Source organism: Macaca nemestrina, chromosome 10, assembly GCF_043159975.1.
Source record: "Macaca nemestrina isolate mMacNem1 chromosome 10, mMacNem.hap1, whole genome shotgun sequence".
NCBI classification, from domain to species: domain Eukaryota; kingdom Metazoa; phylum Chordata; class Mammalia; order Primates; family Cercopithecidae; genus Macaca; species Macaca nemestrina.
The window spans coordinates 118,252,532-118,271,539 of record NC_092134.1 but is presented as its reverse complement, the minus strand read 5'-3'; the positions used below and the strand labels follow the sequence as shown (position 1 = coordinate 118,271,539).

The 19,008-nt window shown below is 34.3% G+C and overlaps 1 protein-coding gene across 30 annotated transcripts in view; it reads right to left on the bottom strand.

Annotated features, from left to right (window-relative positions):
• Positions 1-19,008, bottom strand: part of LOC105492120 (SRY-box transcription factor 5) — a 1,036,234-nt gene that overhangs the window by 218,090 nt on the left and 799,136 nt on the right. For all 30 annotated transcript variants that reach the window (XM_071070598.1, XM_071070600.1, XM_011759036.3 and 27 more), the window contains one exon: positions 7,918-8,004. In XM_071070598.1, coding sequence (XP_070926699.1) covers positions 7,918-8,004 — 87 coding nt within the window. The remainder of the gene's footprint in view (positions 1-7,917; positions 8,005-19,008) is intronic.

Here is a 19,008-nt window from a genome sequence, read left to right as displayed (position 1 = left end):
TCCTTACTAAAATCCATTCTCCAAACAAACGTTCATAGTTATCTGCTGGTAAATCAAGTCATGTCACATGTCTGTATAAAACTGTTTCAAAACTTTATTCTGCACATGGAATAAAATGCAAACTCCTACCCTTACGAAGCCCAGAATGGTGTGTCCCTTGCCTTCTTCCCTGGCATCATCTCTTCCTATTTTCTCTTTTGTCAATATGATTCTTTGAGTTCCTCTAATACCAATATGCAAACTTGCTCCCACCATAGGACCTTTCAATGTTAACTGTTACTCTCAGAAAACTCTTCCCCCAGATCCTGGTTTCTCAACCTCAGCACAGTTGACATTTAGGCCAGACAATTTTCATAGGGAGTTGTCTTGCCTCTATCTTCTAGATGCAGGTGGGACCCTCACTCCTAGTTATAATGCCCCAGAATGTCTCCAGACATTGTCAAATTTCCCCTGGTGGAGCAAAATCACCCTCTTTAAGTGACTGGCTTTTTTCTTTACTTCATTCAGCATATGTTCACAGGGCAGCTCCCATGTGCCTCATACTGTTTTTAAGTGTTGAGGATACTACGAGTACAAGCCAGAAAAGAATGCATGCCTTCAGATAGCTTAAATTTAAATGAAAAAGATAACAACAAAACAAATACAATCAAATTTATCCAAGGTAATAACTTAAAGGCCAGCTCCTCGGAGGGCCTTCGCGGACCACTGGAATTATAAAAGCAATCATAACTTACTTTCTATCACATCACCCAATTTTTATACTATAGTAGTTAGCATTATATGTTATATTCTTATTGATATAGTTATTTATTTATTGTATCTCCCAGTAGAGTATAAGCTTTATGATAACAGGATACTATTATAATTTGTTTTGCTCAACACTGTATTTCTAGCATCTACAGAATAATGTCTAACACATAGTGGATACCTTTATACAGATTTATGACCACTTGTTGAATGAATAAAATAAATAAACTTAAGAACAAAGAAAAGTCCTTGGTTAGCTGATACTGTACAATTTTATGCACAAGAATAACCTTCATCAGGGTTGAATTAAAGATGATCTCAAAAACATAGAAATAAGAAAAAATACACGAAAATTACTATTTCCCCAATATTGTTTTACTCCACCCAAATGAAATAGATAAATGGCTTGAAATCAAATCATCAAAATCAAAGTAAACCATTGGGAACTATTGTCCAAATAAAGGAAAAGTGAAAGTAAACTCACTTTAGAAAAAAATGTCCTAGAAGTTTAGAGCTAAAAGTAAACTAATTACGTTTCTTCCTTCAAAAAACTTACCAAAAATTTAATTCTTTGTTTCAAAGTGAAAATCTTTGCAAAGGTGTTTTGTTTGTTTTTTTATTCGCGTTTGTCAGACTACTAGTGTTACAATTTGAATAAGACTTTACTTGGTTTAATTTTTTTATGGAAATGTCACTTTCAACTGGTATTCCACTTGAAACATCTAAAAATCATTCATTGTGTTGCCTTTTAATATTCTGCCTGATGAAGAACTACTACTAAGCTATAAGCTCTAGGAGGGCAGGAATCTGTCTACTAAATACTAATGGTATTTGCTACCATTATATCTCCAGAGCTACCACATGGCAAGACAGACAACAGCCTTTGTGGAATAAACTGAAAATAAAATGAATAAAAACTAAGTGTCTAAATGTATAAGGGAAGCTTCTTTCAGCAGCATTCTTATCCAGTGAAAGAGAAAAGGCAGACCTCCCCTCATCAAAAAGGCTAAATAAAAATGGCACTATTACAGCTCATGAAACGAGTATTTGTTGTTAGGTTATCCTACCTTCAAACATCTATTAATTGGTTCTTTACATTAAGAAAGAATTTAATCAGACTTTGATAAAATTTAGCTACATATTCTTTACTGCAATATAGATATCCTTCAGAAGTTGGATTCAATTAAAATTATGTAAGGAATACTATAGTTTATTACATGACTGAGTATACATTAATTGACATCTTGTACCCTGTTAATACTATAAGTATTCTTACCTTTTTAAATATGTTTCTGATTTATTTTGACAAGATAGTGTAGTTTTTGCTTCAGTCTCCTAAAATCCAAGCCTTGGCTTGGATTTAAATATATCGCATGTGGAAAACTTTCCATTTTAAGGGTGACACCATCAGAGTGAATAAAATAATTAACAAGTAGCTATAGTCTTCACTACTGTTGCCCCGTGGTGAATGTTTTGTTTCTGGAACATTATGAAAGAGATGCACGCATTATAATTTCTATAGTGAGTGAAAGGGTTATTCTTGTTACCTTTTTAAAAGTATTGCTCTGTAAAACATCTTATTAAAAAATGTTGCCTTTTAATGGAGACTGTAATTTTAGGAACTTTTTCCAAGACTATTCCATCCACTTACTTATTGTACTTGAAACATAAATCCATTATTTTAAAATATCACATTAAATCTGCTGCATTTGGAATGTAGTCAAAAATAGTTATCCCAAAACATGGCATTTTTTGCCTGTCATTCATTCCTCAAATATGCACTACATTCCAAACTTTGAGCCAACAGAATATTAGGTAGTCTACAAGGGACTGGTCAATATGTAAACAGGGAACAATACAAAACTGAGTGTGTGTGTGCTAGGGGCAGATCTGAGGACAGAGTATCTTGGAGGCAAATTATAGAAGTTCTTCATCCAGGTTTGGTAGGTCTCTCTAGTTTTAAAGGATTCTAGAGATCACCCAGTCAAACTCTGTTGAAGACAGACCGCTAAGCGTTACATAAAACACACAGGCCTTAAAGGCAGTGAGAAGTTAAGTTCAAATTTTGACTCTGCCACAACTAGAGTATGTGGTGTTTGATGATTAGTTTCTGAGTCTCAATTTCTTCATATGTAAAATTAGAATTAAATGATGATGTCACAATAATTGTGTAAGAAAGATGTTTACACAGTGCCTGTAAGAAGATGTTCACTAAGTAGCAGGCAATAAATCATAATTGGCAACTTTTCAAAAATGAGTAGATGAGGAAATAAACCAAAAGTGGTAGCCCAATTGCCACAAGTGCTTGGAAGAATCAGCCCACATAACATCAAATCACTGTGGCTACACCATGCGTTCCTAGTAAATTTTACTACAAAACAGGAAAAGGTTTTAGGTTAACTGCATTACCCAATAGTCTGGAGAGTATTTAAACAAGCTTTGGAATTCATATCTACAAGAAAACAAATAATGTGTTTATAATTATTTTAATTTTAGAATCTTTATGCTTCTCAAACAAGCGATTTTTTTTAAATGAATGAATGCATTTTTAAATGAGAAACATGTTGAGGAGAGTATTTTTTCCAATACAAAACCCAGATTAAATATGTAAGAGTTTAATATTTGATTAACTGTATGTTTAAAACACACATTATTAAGTACTTTAAAAAGTACAAAATATATAAAACTTCCTAATTGTGAACTGGTCTATCAATATACAGATCAATTGAGATACAGTGACCTATCCTTTTCTTCCAATCACTAGCTGTAATTACACACTGGCATGAGGACACTGGCATCATGAGACAGAGCAAGTCACTGGTTTATAGAAAATGTAGTCACTCTTTGCTTTTATAGACATTGCCAAACTTATTTTGAAAACTTATATTCTACGCGCCAGCAGTCTTTCTTTAGTTCTTGTGAAATAGTTTTTATAAAAAGTGAAAACATTACTCATAAGCAACTACAGAGGAACTATAAAACAAGCTTAGTAGATTAAAAACATTAAACATTTACTTTATTTAGAAGTAAATGACTACATGTTGTGTACCTTCCTTATGGCTGACTCTTGTATTGAACAAATTCCAGATCCAACAGTTCTCTCAGAAAATAATCAACATTTCCAACCCCTTTGTAAAAATGTGCAGATATATATGTTTTAGGTTAATGCACAAATGTAATAATCACAAGATTACTATTCGCAAACCACATGATTCTTAAATCTGTACTGGATTTTAAAAGAACATGTTTGAAACAACTTTAGAGGTGTTATAAATCCTTACATATTGAAATGCTGAAATATTAGTTTCCATGTTTTAAATTTATAAAACTTATAGGATCCCTTACTAGATTTTTTACCTAGGATCTGATTCCTATTCTAAGCCTACTTTATTCAAATCATCTAATGTTATTTAGACATAATTATCCCTTTCAAGCCACTGACTGACTCTATATATCTTCTATCTCAAACATTTACATGCCACCTAAAAGATTATCTACTTTAATCCACACACTGAATCTACATTGCATATGTCTTTAATTCATGAGCTCTGAAAGGCTATAGTATTGCTGAATGGATTATCTCCTTGAATCCCTTATTGGCAGTTCTAGAGGTGTTTGGTGTTTGCCTTTATAGCCCTTCTTCTAGAATACACAAAATTATAGCCTTGCAAAAGAACCATTTGTTGAATTATATCAAATGCCCCTGGCACTTTTGTTAAAAACAGATCCAACAGTTTGTGGGCCTGAATTAATGCACTGTGACCAGGGTCAGAAGAATCCATCAGAGATTCTGAGGGGAAACAAACCAGGCTCTAAAAAATTCTTGAAATAAGGCAGGTAGAGAAACTGGTCTAGAATTTTTTAAAGTGACTTGGCCAGAGAACCTCCCATACACAGCTCTGCGTTTATCAAGATAAAAACAATTGAGAGTATTTTGCATGCAGATATTTGTGTTATAATTCTACAAATAAATATTAAGTCAGCAAAATACAGATTTTGCAATTACTTTGTTGAAAAACAAATGATCTGCTTAGATTAGTTAAAGCCAACATGGATCCCCAGATACTAACCTCAGGTGAGGTACCAATGCAATGACCTTCAGTGTAATGGAATTTCATGCTAGCTGAAACTGTGTGTGACTATTGGTTGCCAACTGGAGTACAGGCATTGTTTCTCCCTCTGCACTCAACAACTATGAGACTCTAAAGTATATTTCTTCACCTTTCACATTACTGTTACTCAGTGCTTCTGCTATAGATAAGGGCAAAAGTCTCTGTAAACTGACCAGTTATACTGTGTCGCTGACAAGTAAAGAAGAAACAAATAATTCCTTTGGGCAGCTAATCATTTATAGCATATATTGACTGCTGTTGGCAGAACTTTTCAGTCAAACTGTTTTGTTCTGCAAAACCAGATCGAGTGTCCTTTTCATGTGTTTGCTAGAGGATTGTTTCTAATTTAACTTTAAAACCTAATTCACATTTCCAAAGTACCAGAGCATAAAATGGCATAAATTCTAACAGGTAAAATAATCTAACATGAAAAATAACTTTATGCTCTTAGAAGTAGGTGACCTTTACTAACTCACATTGTTTCTTGAAAAATGAGATTGACTTTAAGTGGGCATGACAACTATTTATTGATAGCTAAACCCTCCAAATCAAATGCTATTCATTTTTCCTATTTTAAAAAGTCTCTCATTTTTACTTTTTGAATATTAATAGTAAGAAACACCTCTCTAAACCCTTCCAAGCTATGATTGTAATATTTGTCCAAATGCTCTGAAACGAATTCACTGATAGCAATTGAAAACAGCACTTAAAAATAGAGCTCAGTCCTCACTTGGCTATAGTATGAAATATTCAGAAAAGGGAAAAGGGCACACACACACGTACACACACACTCATTCACTCACACATCTCCTGGAACTAATTAAAAATTAAAAGGAAACTGGCTAATAGAAATGGTGGAAAAAAGTTTCCATGCACACCAAGGCTCTGTGAATACTGCAAAGGCTGGAAACATCCTAACATATGCAAAGGTTCTCTTTAAATACATTATTTTAAATTAACCTTAATAAATAATAATTCAATACATTCATATATTCAGATTTAAAAAAAAATTTTACTTATTCTTCCCTCCCTCAACTAAACAAGTATAGGAGAACATAAGACTTACATCTTTATTTGCCTCAAAAAATTACTTCCAAAACAACTAAGCCATTGTTCTTGTCTGACTTCTGAAGTGGCAGGAAAACTACATTCCTGGGCCCTACATAATTTTTGTGCCTGACCCCCCAAGAACCTTTAAGTCAAATTCACTTACCCCCAGAGGGTAACACACTATTGTATCCTCTCCACTTTCTAACCACCTGTGAACAATGGATAGTAATTGCAACTGTCATGGGCAGTCAGTAGGAAAAGTAACCCAGTGCTGTTTTCCAGATTTACTGCCAAACCTGAGTTGAACACCTAATAACCATGCCCTAAACAGAAGAAAGACCTACAGTTGCTTTTAAAATGCATCAGAAAACAGTGTTTTGAACAGAACCAGAGGACAATAACCTAACTTGTACTCTGAATGTGAAGCTTAAAAAACTCAGAATTAAAGACAGAAAACTTCTTTTGTGATTGTACTGTAGCTTCCTAAACTAACCCCCAAGGCAAGCCTGAAAGGGACAGCCGAGCTTTCCTCTAAGCTTGTCATCACTGCTGCTGCTGCTTTTAAGTTTGACTTGTGAAGGAAAATGAGGGGGGGGGGGAAAATGTTTGTCCTCCATTGGAATGAGATCAGAAGGCTTGGAAAAGGCAGTCTTCTCTGCGCTACTGTGAGTTATTACCTAGGTCAGAGGAGAATAAAAAACCTTGGAAAATGCATCCTATGCCTCAGGGGTAAATGGGTTAAAATCCATCAAAATAATATCAAGGACCTGCAGCCTCTGAAGATGAAACTTCTCAGTTCTCCTTAAACTTTGTCTTCAAGCTATTTAAGGCATATCGATTCTCATTCATTTGAATTTGATTCCATTGTAGATTTTGCTTACTGAATTTATTGATTAGCACCAATTCATTTTCTCATCACCCTTTCACAAGTAATCATAGCCTAAATACATGTAATTCCAAATGACTTGCATGAAAAGTGAAATATATAGTAAAACATTTTGCGGAAGTGTTTAGATATCCAGATGTTAATGTCATGAAGGCCAAACGTTTAAGACCGATGCTCTTCCTTTCTCCAGGATACACTGATGGAGTAAAGCCTTAAGAGAGAAAATTGCTTCTCTCATTGGGAAAACACTTGCACAGACACACATATGCAAAAAAGTTATTTATACACATATTTCACATGTATAATAATATAAATCTGGTGATGTTTTAAATATATATTTAGCCTCTACCAAAAATATAGACAGTAATATATAACCAATAACTAAATATTTTATACTGAAGACTAAGTATCTTGACTTTCTCAAAATCCTACTGTAGAGCTCAGAATCTTAAGTGTCCTACTAGCAACAAATAGAAAACCATAGATTGCCTACCATGTTTTGAGAAAACATACTTTTAAATTAATTGAAAGGATAATTCGCTTTTATTTTATATGAGGAAATTAAATCTTCTCCCCTTGTTATTAGTAGGAGTTTATTAAGATATGAATAGTTTCACAGAACTTTTCTTAGTTGGATGTAATTGCTGATTCAAATAAAACCAAAACAAATTGTTACCCTGACTGGTACAAAACAACCTTCTATTATGCTCTCCCTATTCATCATTTCTGGTTTTAAATTTAGGTTATACACACCCATATTTCTTATATGTACAATGTACAAAATTATCTTATAAAATACAGTTTTTAACCTTGCTGTAGGTACATTCTTACTTATAAAATAAATAATTTAATTTTTTTTAAATGATGAAAATCAGAGCCTGTTAGAGGTATAGTGGGGTGATTCTGTTGAAAACAACATATCATTTATTCCATAAGGCACAAAGAAAGAAAGAATATGAGAACCCTGCTATGTTCTCCTTTAAGACAGAAAGAAGAAACCACAAACACATAGAATGCAAGCAGCAGAAGAGGTGAGGGCAGACGTACTTTATCACCATTAATATTCCTGAATATCAACTTCATTTTGGTACATTTTGGATCAAAATAATCACACTGTATTACCTTTTATTTCGCCAAAGTTCCCCGATCCCATTGCAAGAAGCTTGTCTTTCCAGTCCTTTGAGAGTAGCTTTTCAATACTGGGGGTTTCTAAGTAAAGAAAAAAAGAAGTAAGCAAATCAACATGACTCTCCTTACAATGGAGCTCATTAAAAGTCTATCAGCTAAAAATAAGGCCAATCCTATCCCAGCCCCACTTTATAATGGCTTCATCAAAAAACTGATAACAGGGGTGGAAAAAAAGAATGTGTTTTGTCACCTGCTGTTTCAAAATCATTAGCTTTTTCCTCTTGCGGAACAAAGCCATACTAATTCTTTATGACAATGGGTACACATAAACCTTGCAGTTCATTGTTTTTCAATTTGGTGAACAAATTCTTGCTATAATGGATGCTTGTCAATTTCAGGGTGTTAGTCTGCAGTCAAAAAATAATTATGTTGATAAAATGCGGAGTAAAAAAAGGCAAAGAATTAGCTCTTAAATCTGCTACATGTAATTATATCCCTCTGTGTGTTTACAATTACATCCACTTTATAATATGTGTTTAACATCGTGTGGCGGTCAGCACACTGTGGTAAGATTTGCCAGTACCGCGAACATAAGCAAAAAAAAAAAAAAAAAAAAGTTGGTATAAAAGAAGCTTTAAAAAGATTGCAAAATCTAGAGAAGCGAGGAATGCCTATAATGGAAACCTATTATTTGCTTATTTCAGATTTGTATCACACTCTTTTACAATGCCCTGTGTTCGGACAGGGCACACACATTTTAGAAAGCAAGGTTCTGCTTTAGTCTGGTATTTGTTTCTACATATAACATAGTTTTTGACCTTTCCTTTTGTGTTGGACTTTAATGCATAAGTAAATATAAATGCTAATAAAAACTCCCAAACATTAAACTCAGTTTCAAACAATATACTTGTATATTCTTGTCAGCACTTAGATGGGTACACAATTACAATGGCTTTCAATCCCACGATTAGCACAGCATTCACTTAGAAAATGGAATGTACTAAAAGATAAGTGTCCCAGTATGCTCCATCTAAATAACAATACCCACACTTATTATATAGATCTAAGACACACACTGCCATTCTCCACATTGGTGTTTATGTGTATTTGTGTTTGTTCAGGCATTTGTTTACCCCCTACTAGGAGCATAAAGGGGATCCATGTTAACTTATCAAAGAGACCCTCTGGCCTAGAGACTATAATATTATTAGAAACTGCTTAATTTTCCCCACAGTAAAATGCATTGTAAAGAGTTTTCGTCACCACGTTTAGTTAATGCTATCTACTTTTTCCAGGGTCCCCTCTTTACAGCAGTCAGCTAGCAGAGTCAAAAAACCTGTGTGGAGTTTTCAACAAAGCAGAGGTGCCATTTTCCTTGGGAAAAAAAAATAACAATACGGAACACTTCTGTCTCACATGTCAGAAACTTGTGGAAAATAAAAATGGTGAAAAGCTCTGCATGATTACTTTTTTACATAGTCTATATGTACACACATATACATATGTGCAAATACGTATATGCACTTACAACTTAATATATGCACACTTACCTATGGAATGAATTTGAAACGAATGAATGCAGTTGAAATGAATGAACGAAAAATGAATTTTTTCCTTCGAAACAAAATACAGAGCTGTATTTTTCACATTTAAGGAACTAATCCTGAAGAATTTACTTTTAGTTTTTCTTAAAATATCCCAATTTCTATGTGGGATTGTTTCAGAATATTAACAGCAACTCTAGGAGTCATAACACAGAGTAAATATCTTCATATTGTAACCAGTATTTCTCTTCCTTGAGGCTTTAAAAGTAACTTTGAAATACTTCCGCAAGGACTTCCAACATTTCTACATTCCCAGTAAACAGTTTGAGAGTAAAATTATTTCTTAAACCTTATCAGAGTAGGTCAAACACACACCACTGTTTCTTTTTTCCAGCACTCTACAAAAATTCTTGAGTAGCATGTAAACAGGGCACAGCCAATATGGTATTTGCAATAGAGTACTGTCAGTCATTAAAAGCTAACAAACCTTTGCAAAGCAGGAATGCAGCAATAGAAATCCATTGTGCACTAACAATAGGCCCCTGAACCTCCAGGCACCAAAAGCAGACCATTTTACTTTTAAGGCTATTGTCTGCAAAGTCCATGACAAAGCTTTTCCCCCGCAGCTAGACAAAATATTCACTGTAGTGTGCTCATAAAGAAACAGAAGTCTTCTGTCTCAGTTGCAGAGTTAAAGAAACAGCAGCCAGATTTCTGAAACCTGCAGAACATTCCCGGCCTCTTTATTAACTAGCATAAAGATATAAGGCTGGTAGACAGAGCCAGTTTGTTCAAGTACTTGACTTTTAAGCACACACTACCAAAAAAAAAAAAAAAAAAAAAAAAGAATAACTTCTTTAAGACTAAGTTATTTTGAAAATGTAAAATCAGAAACATATCTAACTCACGGTTGTCATGTCTGTGGATGAATAAAGACACTCATACTTACAACTTGGATGAGGTATATACTTTAAATTCAGATTCAAGTACATTTATTTAGCAGCCTATGTGCCAGGAACTGTGCTAGAGGTTTTTATCTGTATTCTCTCATTTAATGATAATAAGTAATTGAAGACTTAGATTGTGTTATTACGTCTATGTTACGGGTTTAAAGAGATGAAGAAGCACCAGCAAAAAGAAAAAAAAGAATTGCTCTGAGGTTCCACAAAATGTAATGGGCAGAATTGAGGTCTTGAGCTAAGTTTTTTTTTTTTTCCCCCCTACACATTCCTAACTCTCTTATCAACAACAAAATAATAATAGCTACTATTTAGAGGGCTAAGTGCTAAGCAAAGTACTAGGTCCTTTACATGTGGTATCTCAAACTTCTCACAGTAATCTGCTGAATTAGATATTGGTGCATCTGTCTTACCATTTAAGAAACCAAAACCTAGGAAGTTATCATGACCTGCCCAATGTGGAGCTCAATTCTACCTATTGGATCCCAAAATCTTTGTTCTTTGCAGCACATACATTGCTATGGTTTGAATGGGTCCCCACAGAAGCATGTGTTGAAAATTTCATCCCTAATCCAAAAGCATTGGGAGGTGAGGCCTAATGGAAGGTATTTAGGTCATAAAGGCTCCACCCTCATGACTGGATTAAGGCTGATTAGAGAAAGGCTTCAGGGTACAAGTTCCATCTGTCTCTCGTGTGTGCACTCTCTTATTCTTCTGCTTTCCACCATGGGATGGTGCAGCAAGAAGGCCCTCACCAGATGCTAGCACCTTGAGGTTGGACTTCTCAGTCTCCAGAACTGTGACAAATAAATTTCTTTTCTTTATAAATCATTCAGTCTGTGTTATTCTCTTATGGCAACACAAAACTAACACACATGCACACACACACACACGCACACATGCATACACTCTCCCTCATTTCATCTATAAAACAGTCCTGGATAGTAGGAAAAACAATTCTTACTAACTCCTTTGGATGGGTGAAGTAAAAACCTGATAAACATTCTAGGGTAACACATATGTATGAGCAGCAACTATGGAATTAAAAGGTAGGCTTTTTTACAGTTTTTGTTTTCAGGGTGTGGTCCAATTACATGCCTTGCCATCTAGGATTCTGGATAATTTAGTGACAACCTATGAGTATATAGCAGAGATATACAATGAAATGATTCTTTTTATTTATATAGTAGAAGGAATATTGGGCTATAACTCAAACAACCTGGGTTCTCTCCAAGACAGTGACACTGGCTAGATGGGGCCCTGTAGGGGTGAGGAGGGAAGGGGATCATAAAGACATTTCACCCACTTCACCCCTCTGTCTGAATTTCTGTAAAGCAAAGAGTTTCAAAAAATCCACATTCAATACTCTACCAACTGCTACAATTTCCATTGGTAGTTCTTGAAATAACAGTAAGAAATGATCTCATAACAATGACCACAAAGAACGGACATGTAGCAGTGATTAAATTTCTCTGAAAATGGTAAAGATACAGTAGAAAATTCATGTTTCAAAATGTAAAGGACCAAATGGCAGAAGCCCAATATTTACAATACACCTGTTTGTTAATGTGTGAATATGAGTAAAGTGAAATTTGACACCATTATGTAAGTGCTGCTTCACTGCTTATGGAGTGAATAGATAGTACTTATCTATTAAATATTTAATTTTCTAAAATAAGATTTAAAAAATGCACAAACATAGAATCGCATTTTGTACTATGAATATGGTATGTAGGGTGCCTAGTTATTTGCAAATGTTCAAACTCTGGAGTTTCCTTTAATTTTTTAAAATTTTTGTGGGTACACAGTAGGTGTATATATTTATGAGTTTCATTTATTTTCATGTTAAGATGTATCATGTTTTTTCACTTAACTCTAAAAGATTCTCCCCAAAATTCCTTCTCCTGAGAGTTCATTCTCCCAAGTACTGGAATATCATGATTACTTTCAAAGTAAGAACTAGAGCTCCTTATATTAAAATAAGTGTGAGTTAATAATTATTATTTGCATGGCATTTCCATTTACAGAATGCTTCCAGATACAATTTTGTCAGTGGCATATATAATTGTTATATCCATTTTGCAGATGAGGAAACTAAGGCTCAGAAAGATGCTTTGCCCAACATCAGCCCATCAGTAAGTAGAGTAGATGGAATACAAAACCAGGTTTTCTTAATTTAGGGATCTGTCTCTTTAGCGGAAAGGTAAATGCATATATTTTAAAAGAGAAAATAAAATAAAGCTAGGAAATAAGCTATAATATAAATTAGAAATAAAATATACCCTTCATCATCAACATACTAATATTAAGATAAACCTAACTGGATTACTATTGTTTCTTTCTGCCAACAGGACCCTTCTGATACATTTGCTTGCTTTTCCCTTCTCACCCTTGCCTCTTTTGCTCACATATGCTACTTCACATCAATGCCTATGGCAATCCCCACCAGTGAATGCCCCCCCCAACTGTGCCAGCCATTGTTACAACAGCATCCTGCCTCTTTAGGGCCTGTTCATTCCCTATAACTCTCACTCCTTTTTCCCTTCAGTGCCAAACACTCTTAAGACCGACTCCCTCATCTGGAACAATGAGACTTAGAGACTCATGCCAACATATTGTAATTCTCCAGCAAGCTGCCAGTGCCAAGAATTAAACCACATTTGCTCCAGTGCAGTAGCTTTACACACAAGCTCAGGTATTTGCTTTGTGTTTATGTAGGCTTTTTTTTCCCTTAATCTCCCTTCAGCTGCTGTGGCAGAGCTCACTGAAAACTCGAACAAGCAAAAAGTACGTTATGCATAATATTTGACTTTTAAACAAAGTTGAAGGAGTTAGGTCATACCAAACCTATCACTGTTTATACTTTAATTTTATAGCTGAAACTAAGCTGTTATTCTTGACATGTGATAGTGTACACATTGAAGAATGGAAGTTGTCTTTTGGAGGGAACTAGATTTCAAAATATACCAGTATCTCCTTCAAAGCAAAAAGGTAAAAGCATATGTAGACTATTCATGTCATAAAATAAGAATTGTAGAGCTGAAAAGGTCTTTATACATCATTTAGATAAGCATTTCATAAAAACAATTGAGGAAAACATATATCTGACATAAATGGAACATAAATGGTTTGGCTACTTAAAACTAAAATGACATAAACATTCGATTGCCATGCAAATCTAATTAACACTAAACAAATTTATATTTCTTCTTTACAAGATTTAGATCATTTTGTGTACTAATAGATTGGCAATTTTTAAGCTAGTTACAGATTACATAGTATTTTTAATATATTTGACCAAGAAAATTAGTGTTGGGAGATGACTGTGTGTATGGCTCAATACAATTTGGGTAATAACTGGCTTAGACCAAACTTTTCATTTTACAGGCTAAAAAAGTACAAATTAGAGATGCTAAATAACTTGGCTAATATCACAAACCTATATAAAGATAAAGGCAGAATTTGAAGTCCAATTTCCAGTTCAGCATTCTTGACAGCATATTACATACTACCACAAAGTTTTTTAAATAGACGGTCAAACTCTTGAAAAATGAAATTGTAGTTCTGTTTTATTCACTTCGTCTATCTTAAATTAGTAATTATTTGATAGGGGGTACTGGAAGCTAATCTGTGTTAGAGCTAGGTATTATTAACTCGATAATCTCTCTTTAAATTAGGTACTATTAACTTGATGTTCTACTCTTGGAAGCTTTCATCTGGTAGTCCCATGAAACCGAAGAATAAACACAAGTTAGTGCATTTACTTAACCAAATTTATTTTTCTTCAAAAGGCTAATTACAAGTTCATATGTTGCTATCTATTAAGTTACTTATAATAAAATTATTTTTGAGGGGAAGATTGAGCTAAATCTGGAAATCATATATCAGTAAGAGTTCAATTTCATGTTGACAATAGCTGCATATCTACACAATATTAGGAAGTAAATATTAAACAGCACAGTGTAAGTAATACTGACTTTTACATATCTGGAAAGCTGTTTATACACTAAAAACCAGATGGCCCCATAAGAGTCCCCTTAGTCAAGTATTACAGCTAGTCTGCCACTGGAAATATCAAGCTCTTCTAGGAAATATTAAAAAAATAAGCTGGACACAGTGGTGGGTCTACAGTCCCAGCTACTCAGGAGGCTGAGACAAGAAGATTGCTTCAGGCCAAGAGCTTGAGGCTGTAATGCACTTTGATTGCACCTGTGAATAGCCACCACACTCCTGCCTGGGCAACATAGCAAGAATCCTCCCTCCAAAAAACTCCTAATATAACACATACCACAACAAACAATAGAAACACACAAGAAATTCCATAGCATTAAGATTTAGATAAGCCTCATTTTTATATGTGATTGTCCTGAAGTGAATTAAGCTCTGGAAATACTTTACGTTTAGTATTGCCAAAATATTTGTTTGTTTCCACTTGAAAGTTAATGAGAGCTTGTTAATACAAAAAAAAAAAAAAAAAAAGTCTTTGGCTGACTCAAGTTTTACAATTTTTAATGTGGAGTTTTAGAAAAATGTAATGTAAGACTTAAATCATTAGTCATAGGCTTAAATTTTCTTGTTGCTTCAGCTGAACCTGCTCAATTATAATCGGTGTTATATCACATTTTAGAAGAATGTCTTTTATCACATGATTATGCCATAATCAATACAGTATCATTACTACATATCAATAACCTTAGGTTTACTCCTCACAAGACATATTTTCTACACAAAAATCTCCATTAAAAGATAGGCATTATTCATATGTGATAGAATAATGATGGTTTTCCACTCCATCATTCACAAAGTAACTGCATTTTCTTACGTAGACTACAACTCTTTGTTTTGTTCTTAGTTCAAATATTAAATCCCAGTAAAAAGCATTTCAACAAGAAACTGAAGAGCTAATACTCATGAACAAAATGCATACTGATACTGATTTCCAGATTTAGCTCGATCTTCCTTTATGTTTTACTACTAAATATTTACAATGATAATGTAATGTCACAATGTCACATATAACCTGACTCCATCACTTATTTTTATTTTTTAATTTTTATTTATTTATTTTTTTGAGACGGAGTCTCGCTCTGTCGCCCAGGCTGGAGTGTAGCGATCTCAGCTCACTGCAAGCTCCGCCTCCCGGGTTCACGTTATTCTCCTGCCTCAGCCTCCCGAGTAGCTGGGACTACAGGCGCCCGCCACTTCGACCGGCTAGTTTTTTGTATTTTTTTTAGTAGAGACGGGGTTTCACCGTGTTAGCCAGGATGGTCTTGATCTTGTGACCTCGTGATCCGCCCGTCTCGGCCTCCCAAAGTGCTGGGATTACAGGCTTGAGCCGCCTGGCCACTTATTAAGTTTTGTGCCCTTTGGCAAGTAATGTAATCTCTCTATGCTTCCATTCACTTAACCTGCAAAAGAGGCCAATAACAGCATTTACTTCATATGGTTGTTGTGAGAAGTCAATGAGATAATTTATGTAACACCCTTAAAACAGTGCCAGGCACATAGTGACACCCAAAAATGTTGACTAACATTACAACTACAACTTAATCTAAAACAACCTAAGAAAATAATTAAAAAAAAAAAAATCAAGTAAAATACATTTCACCTTGCCTGTCACGAAAACTATCCCAAAATCAAAAGTTTCATCAAAGAGTGATAGGTCTACTCGTACCCATTTTTATGATAGTAACAACCTACTATTAATGTATTTGGTTATCTACTATTCCTTTGACTTCTACGGTTTGATCATATCAATAAAGATGATAAAGGAATATAGTAAGTATGAATGACTGGGGAGGTGTCATTTCTATTAAGTTAATGTATAAAATGCCCGTAAACAGCACAAATACAAAATTGCTCAATTAATCTTTGCCTTTTTTTTTTTTTTTTTTTTGACAGTTGTCTTTCTAACTTCCCAAAGGTTCTATTAGGTCTTCAACAATATCTAAAGCTTTTAAGCCAGCGCTGTTGACAAGTGAAAGAGAACAACAAATAGCTTTGTAGTGCTCTTTCCCAGGGTCATTCAACCAATGGTAATAGTTATTATTTTTATATATTAGCACTGAGCCCTGTCCTCTATCATGGCTAACTCACCCAACCTCCTGACAGCAAAAACATTTTAACTTTTAATAAAAATGGGAGAGTGCAGCACTCTTGTGTAAGGCTCTTTCAGTAAAGTGCACAGCTAATGAATATTGTCCATTTGGATTCAAATAATTTATGATGTCAGCAGAGTGTGGGTGGGGGGACGTGAATCAAATCTAGCTATTAGTTACAACGAGAAGGGTGAAAGTGGAGAATAGGAGGGTTACTAAGGCAAGAGGAGCAGAATGAAAAAGCAAAAACAACTTGATAAAATATTGGGAGGAAAAATATTTATGATGCATCCATAACAGTCCACTTACAAAAATTAAAATATTTCCTACAAAAGATTTTCATGACTATTTTTGTTGTCCATCCATCAAATGACCAACTTTCTTACAGACTAATTGTAATAACTCTGTTATTTTCCATATATTCCATTTGAAATAGTATTTTCTCAACTGGGTACATGTGAGATAGAACAAAAAAATAGAAAAGAATACTGTAAGAACTATAAGCTATACATTATGGCATAAAGTATATCAGAATCAGGCATTTAAAAACAAAGTTAAATTCACAAGGCAAATTTATAAAGAAACTGAGGAAAAACTTAAGATATCTTAAACATGTTGCAGCTTAGTAAAGATAAAAGTGCATAGTTCTGAGCAACTTATATATGCCTCCTGATATATTTAAGAAAAAACTACCTAAATATGTATTTGAATTATAAATGAAGCAATTATCCTACTATAAAAAGTGAATTCACATAGTCACTTTGTGTAACTGGATGTCTAGACCATGTTGAGAACAAAAATTAATATTTGCAGAATTTTGTTGTTATTCAAAATTGTGAAAGTGGGTGGTAGAGATAAAGAAGATGCAAAACGTATAGAAATAGAAAACCATTTAACATATATATATTAGAATAAGAATTTCAATACTTAAATAATATGACAGAATGTTTTACCACTGGAAGTGAGAATTAAAGCACATACAGCCTGATAAACCACTACACATCCTGAATCTTCTCCATCACAACATATGTGAAAACAAATTACAATCTCAGCCTGCCAGATGCCTGAAAAGATATGAACAATAAAAGGTGACATGATTCATATGATAAATCAAAGACTGTGATATGCAGGTAGTTGACTAGTTGAGCTGAAAAGCTAGTTATAATTCAAGTTATATGTTTATGTTCTAATACATAGAATCAGATTTTAAAATTAAAAAAAAACCCTCTGATTTGCTTAAAATAATGTATTAAAATTTGTATATACATATATAGCCTTCTCAACCAAAGTAGTCCATCTGCCTTAACAATTTGTTATTATATGATCTCTTACAACCTTTCATGAATTTCATATTTTTGTCATTTTCAGAGCAAGTTTAGGTAAGAAAATACAATAGCTGGCCGGGTGCGGTGGCTCAAGCCTGTAATCCCAGCACTTTGGGAGGCCAAGACGGGCGGATCACGAGGTCAGGAGATCGAGACCATCCTGGCAAACACGGTGAAATCCCGTCTCTACTAAAAAAAATACAAAAAACTAGCCTGGCGAGGTGGCGGGCGCCTGTAGTCCCAGCTACTCGGGAGGCTGAGGCAGGAGAATGGCGTGAACTCGGGAGGCGGAGCTTGCAGTGAGCCAAGATCGCACCACTGCACTCCAGCCTGGCTGACAGTGCGAGACTCTGTCTCAAAAAAAAAAAAAAAAAAAAAAAAAAAAAAGAAAAGAAAATACAATATCCTTATTTGCAAAAGTGCGTTTAATGTTCACAAACTTTGATACAATCTAATCAACAATGAAACTTGCAGTCATGTGTTAGCTATGATGCTGCTGTGAAGTCAAAAGTGTAAAACAGCAAAAAAAAAAAAAAAAAAAAAAAAAAAAGCCTGTTAGAGTTTTCCTTGGAAGAAGTATTTTCATATTGGAGGGAATAAGTGAAATAAGATAAAAAAGAAGCAAACAAACAGCAACAATAAATAATTAAAGGAAGCCTGGATACTTAGAAAAAGAGAAAAGCAGAGTGTGGAGTTTTACTTTTCCTGTATCACCAGAGACTTCCCATTCTTAATGATAAAGGCAGTGGGTATAAAATTAGGTATGTATAACCTATTGAAATATTAATTTAATTTCTGAACTTTATGAAAAGTATTATCTTTTCTTTTAATGGCATAAAGTACCATTAGAACTGTTAGACTACTTTAAAAATTAAAATACACTTTATTTATGGATACTGCCATCTTCATTTGGCACAGTTCACACAAACACGCATGCTCACATATACAAACACAAAGGATCAAGAGGCATCATATCCTATTTGTGTATTCATTCATCTATCTAACAGTCATTGGGTAAGCCCCTACTACGGCACTGTGATAAGAACAAAGACATGGCCTCTGAACCTTATGAAAACTCACCATCTCCTGAGGAAGATATACCAATTGTGACCATCACTAAAACCATTTATTCAAATTGCTATAGTGTCACTGAGTTGTT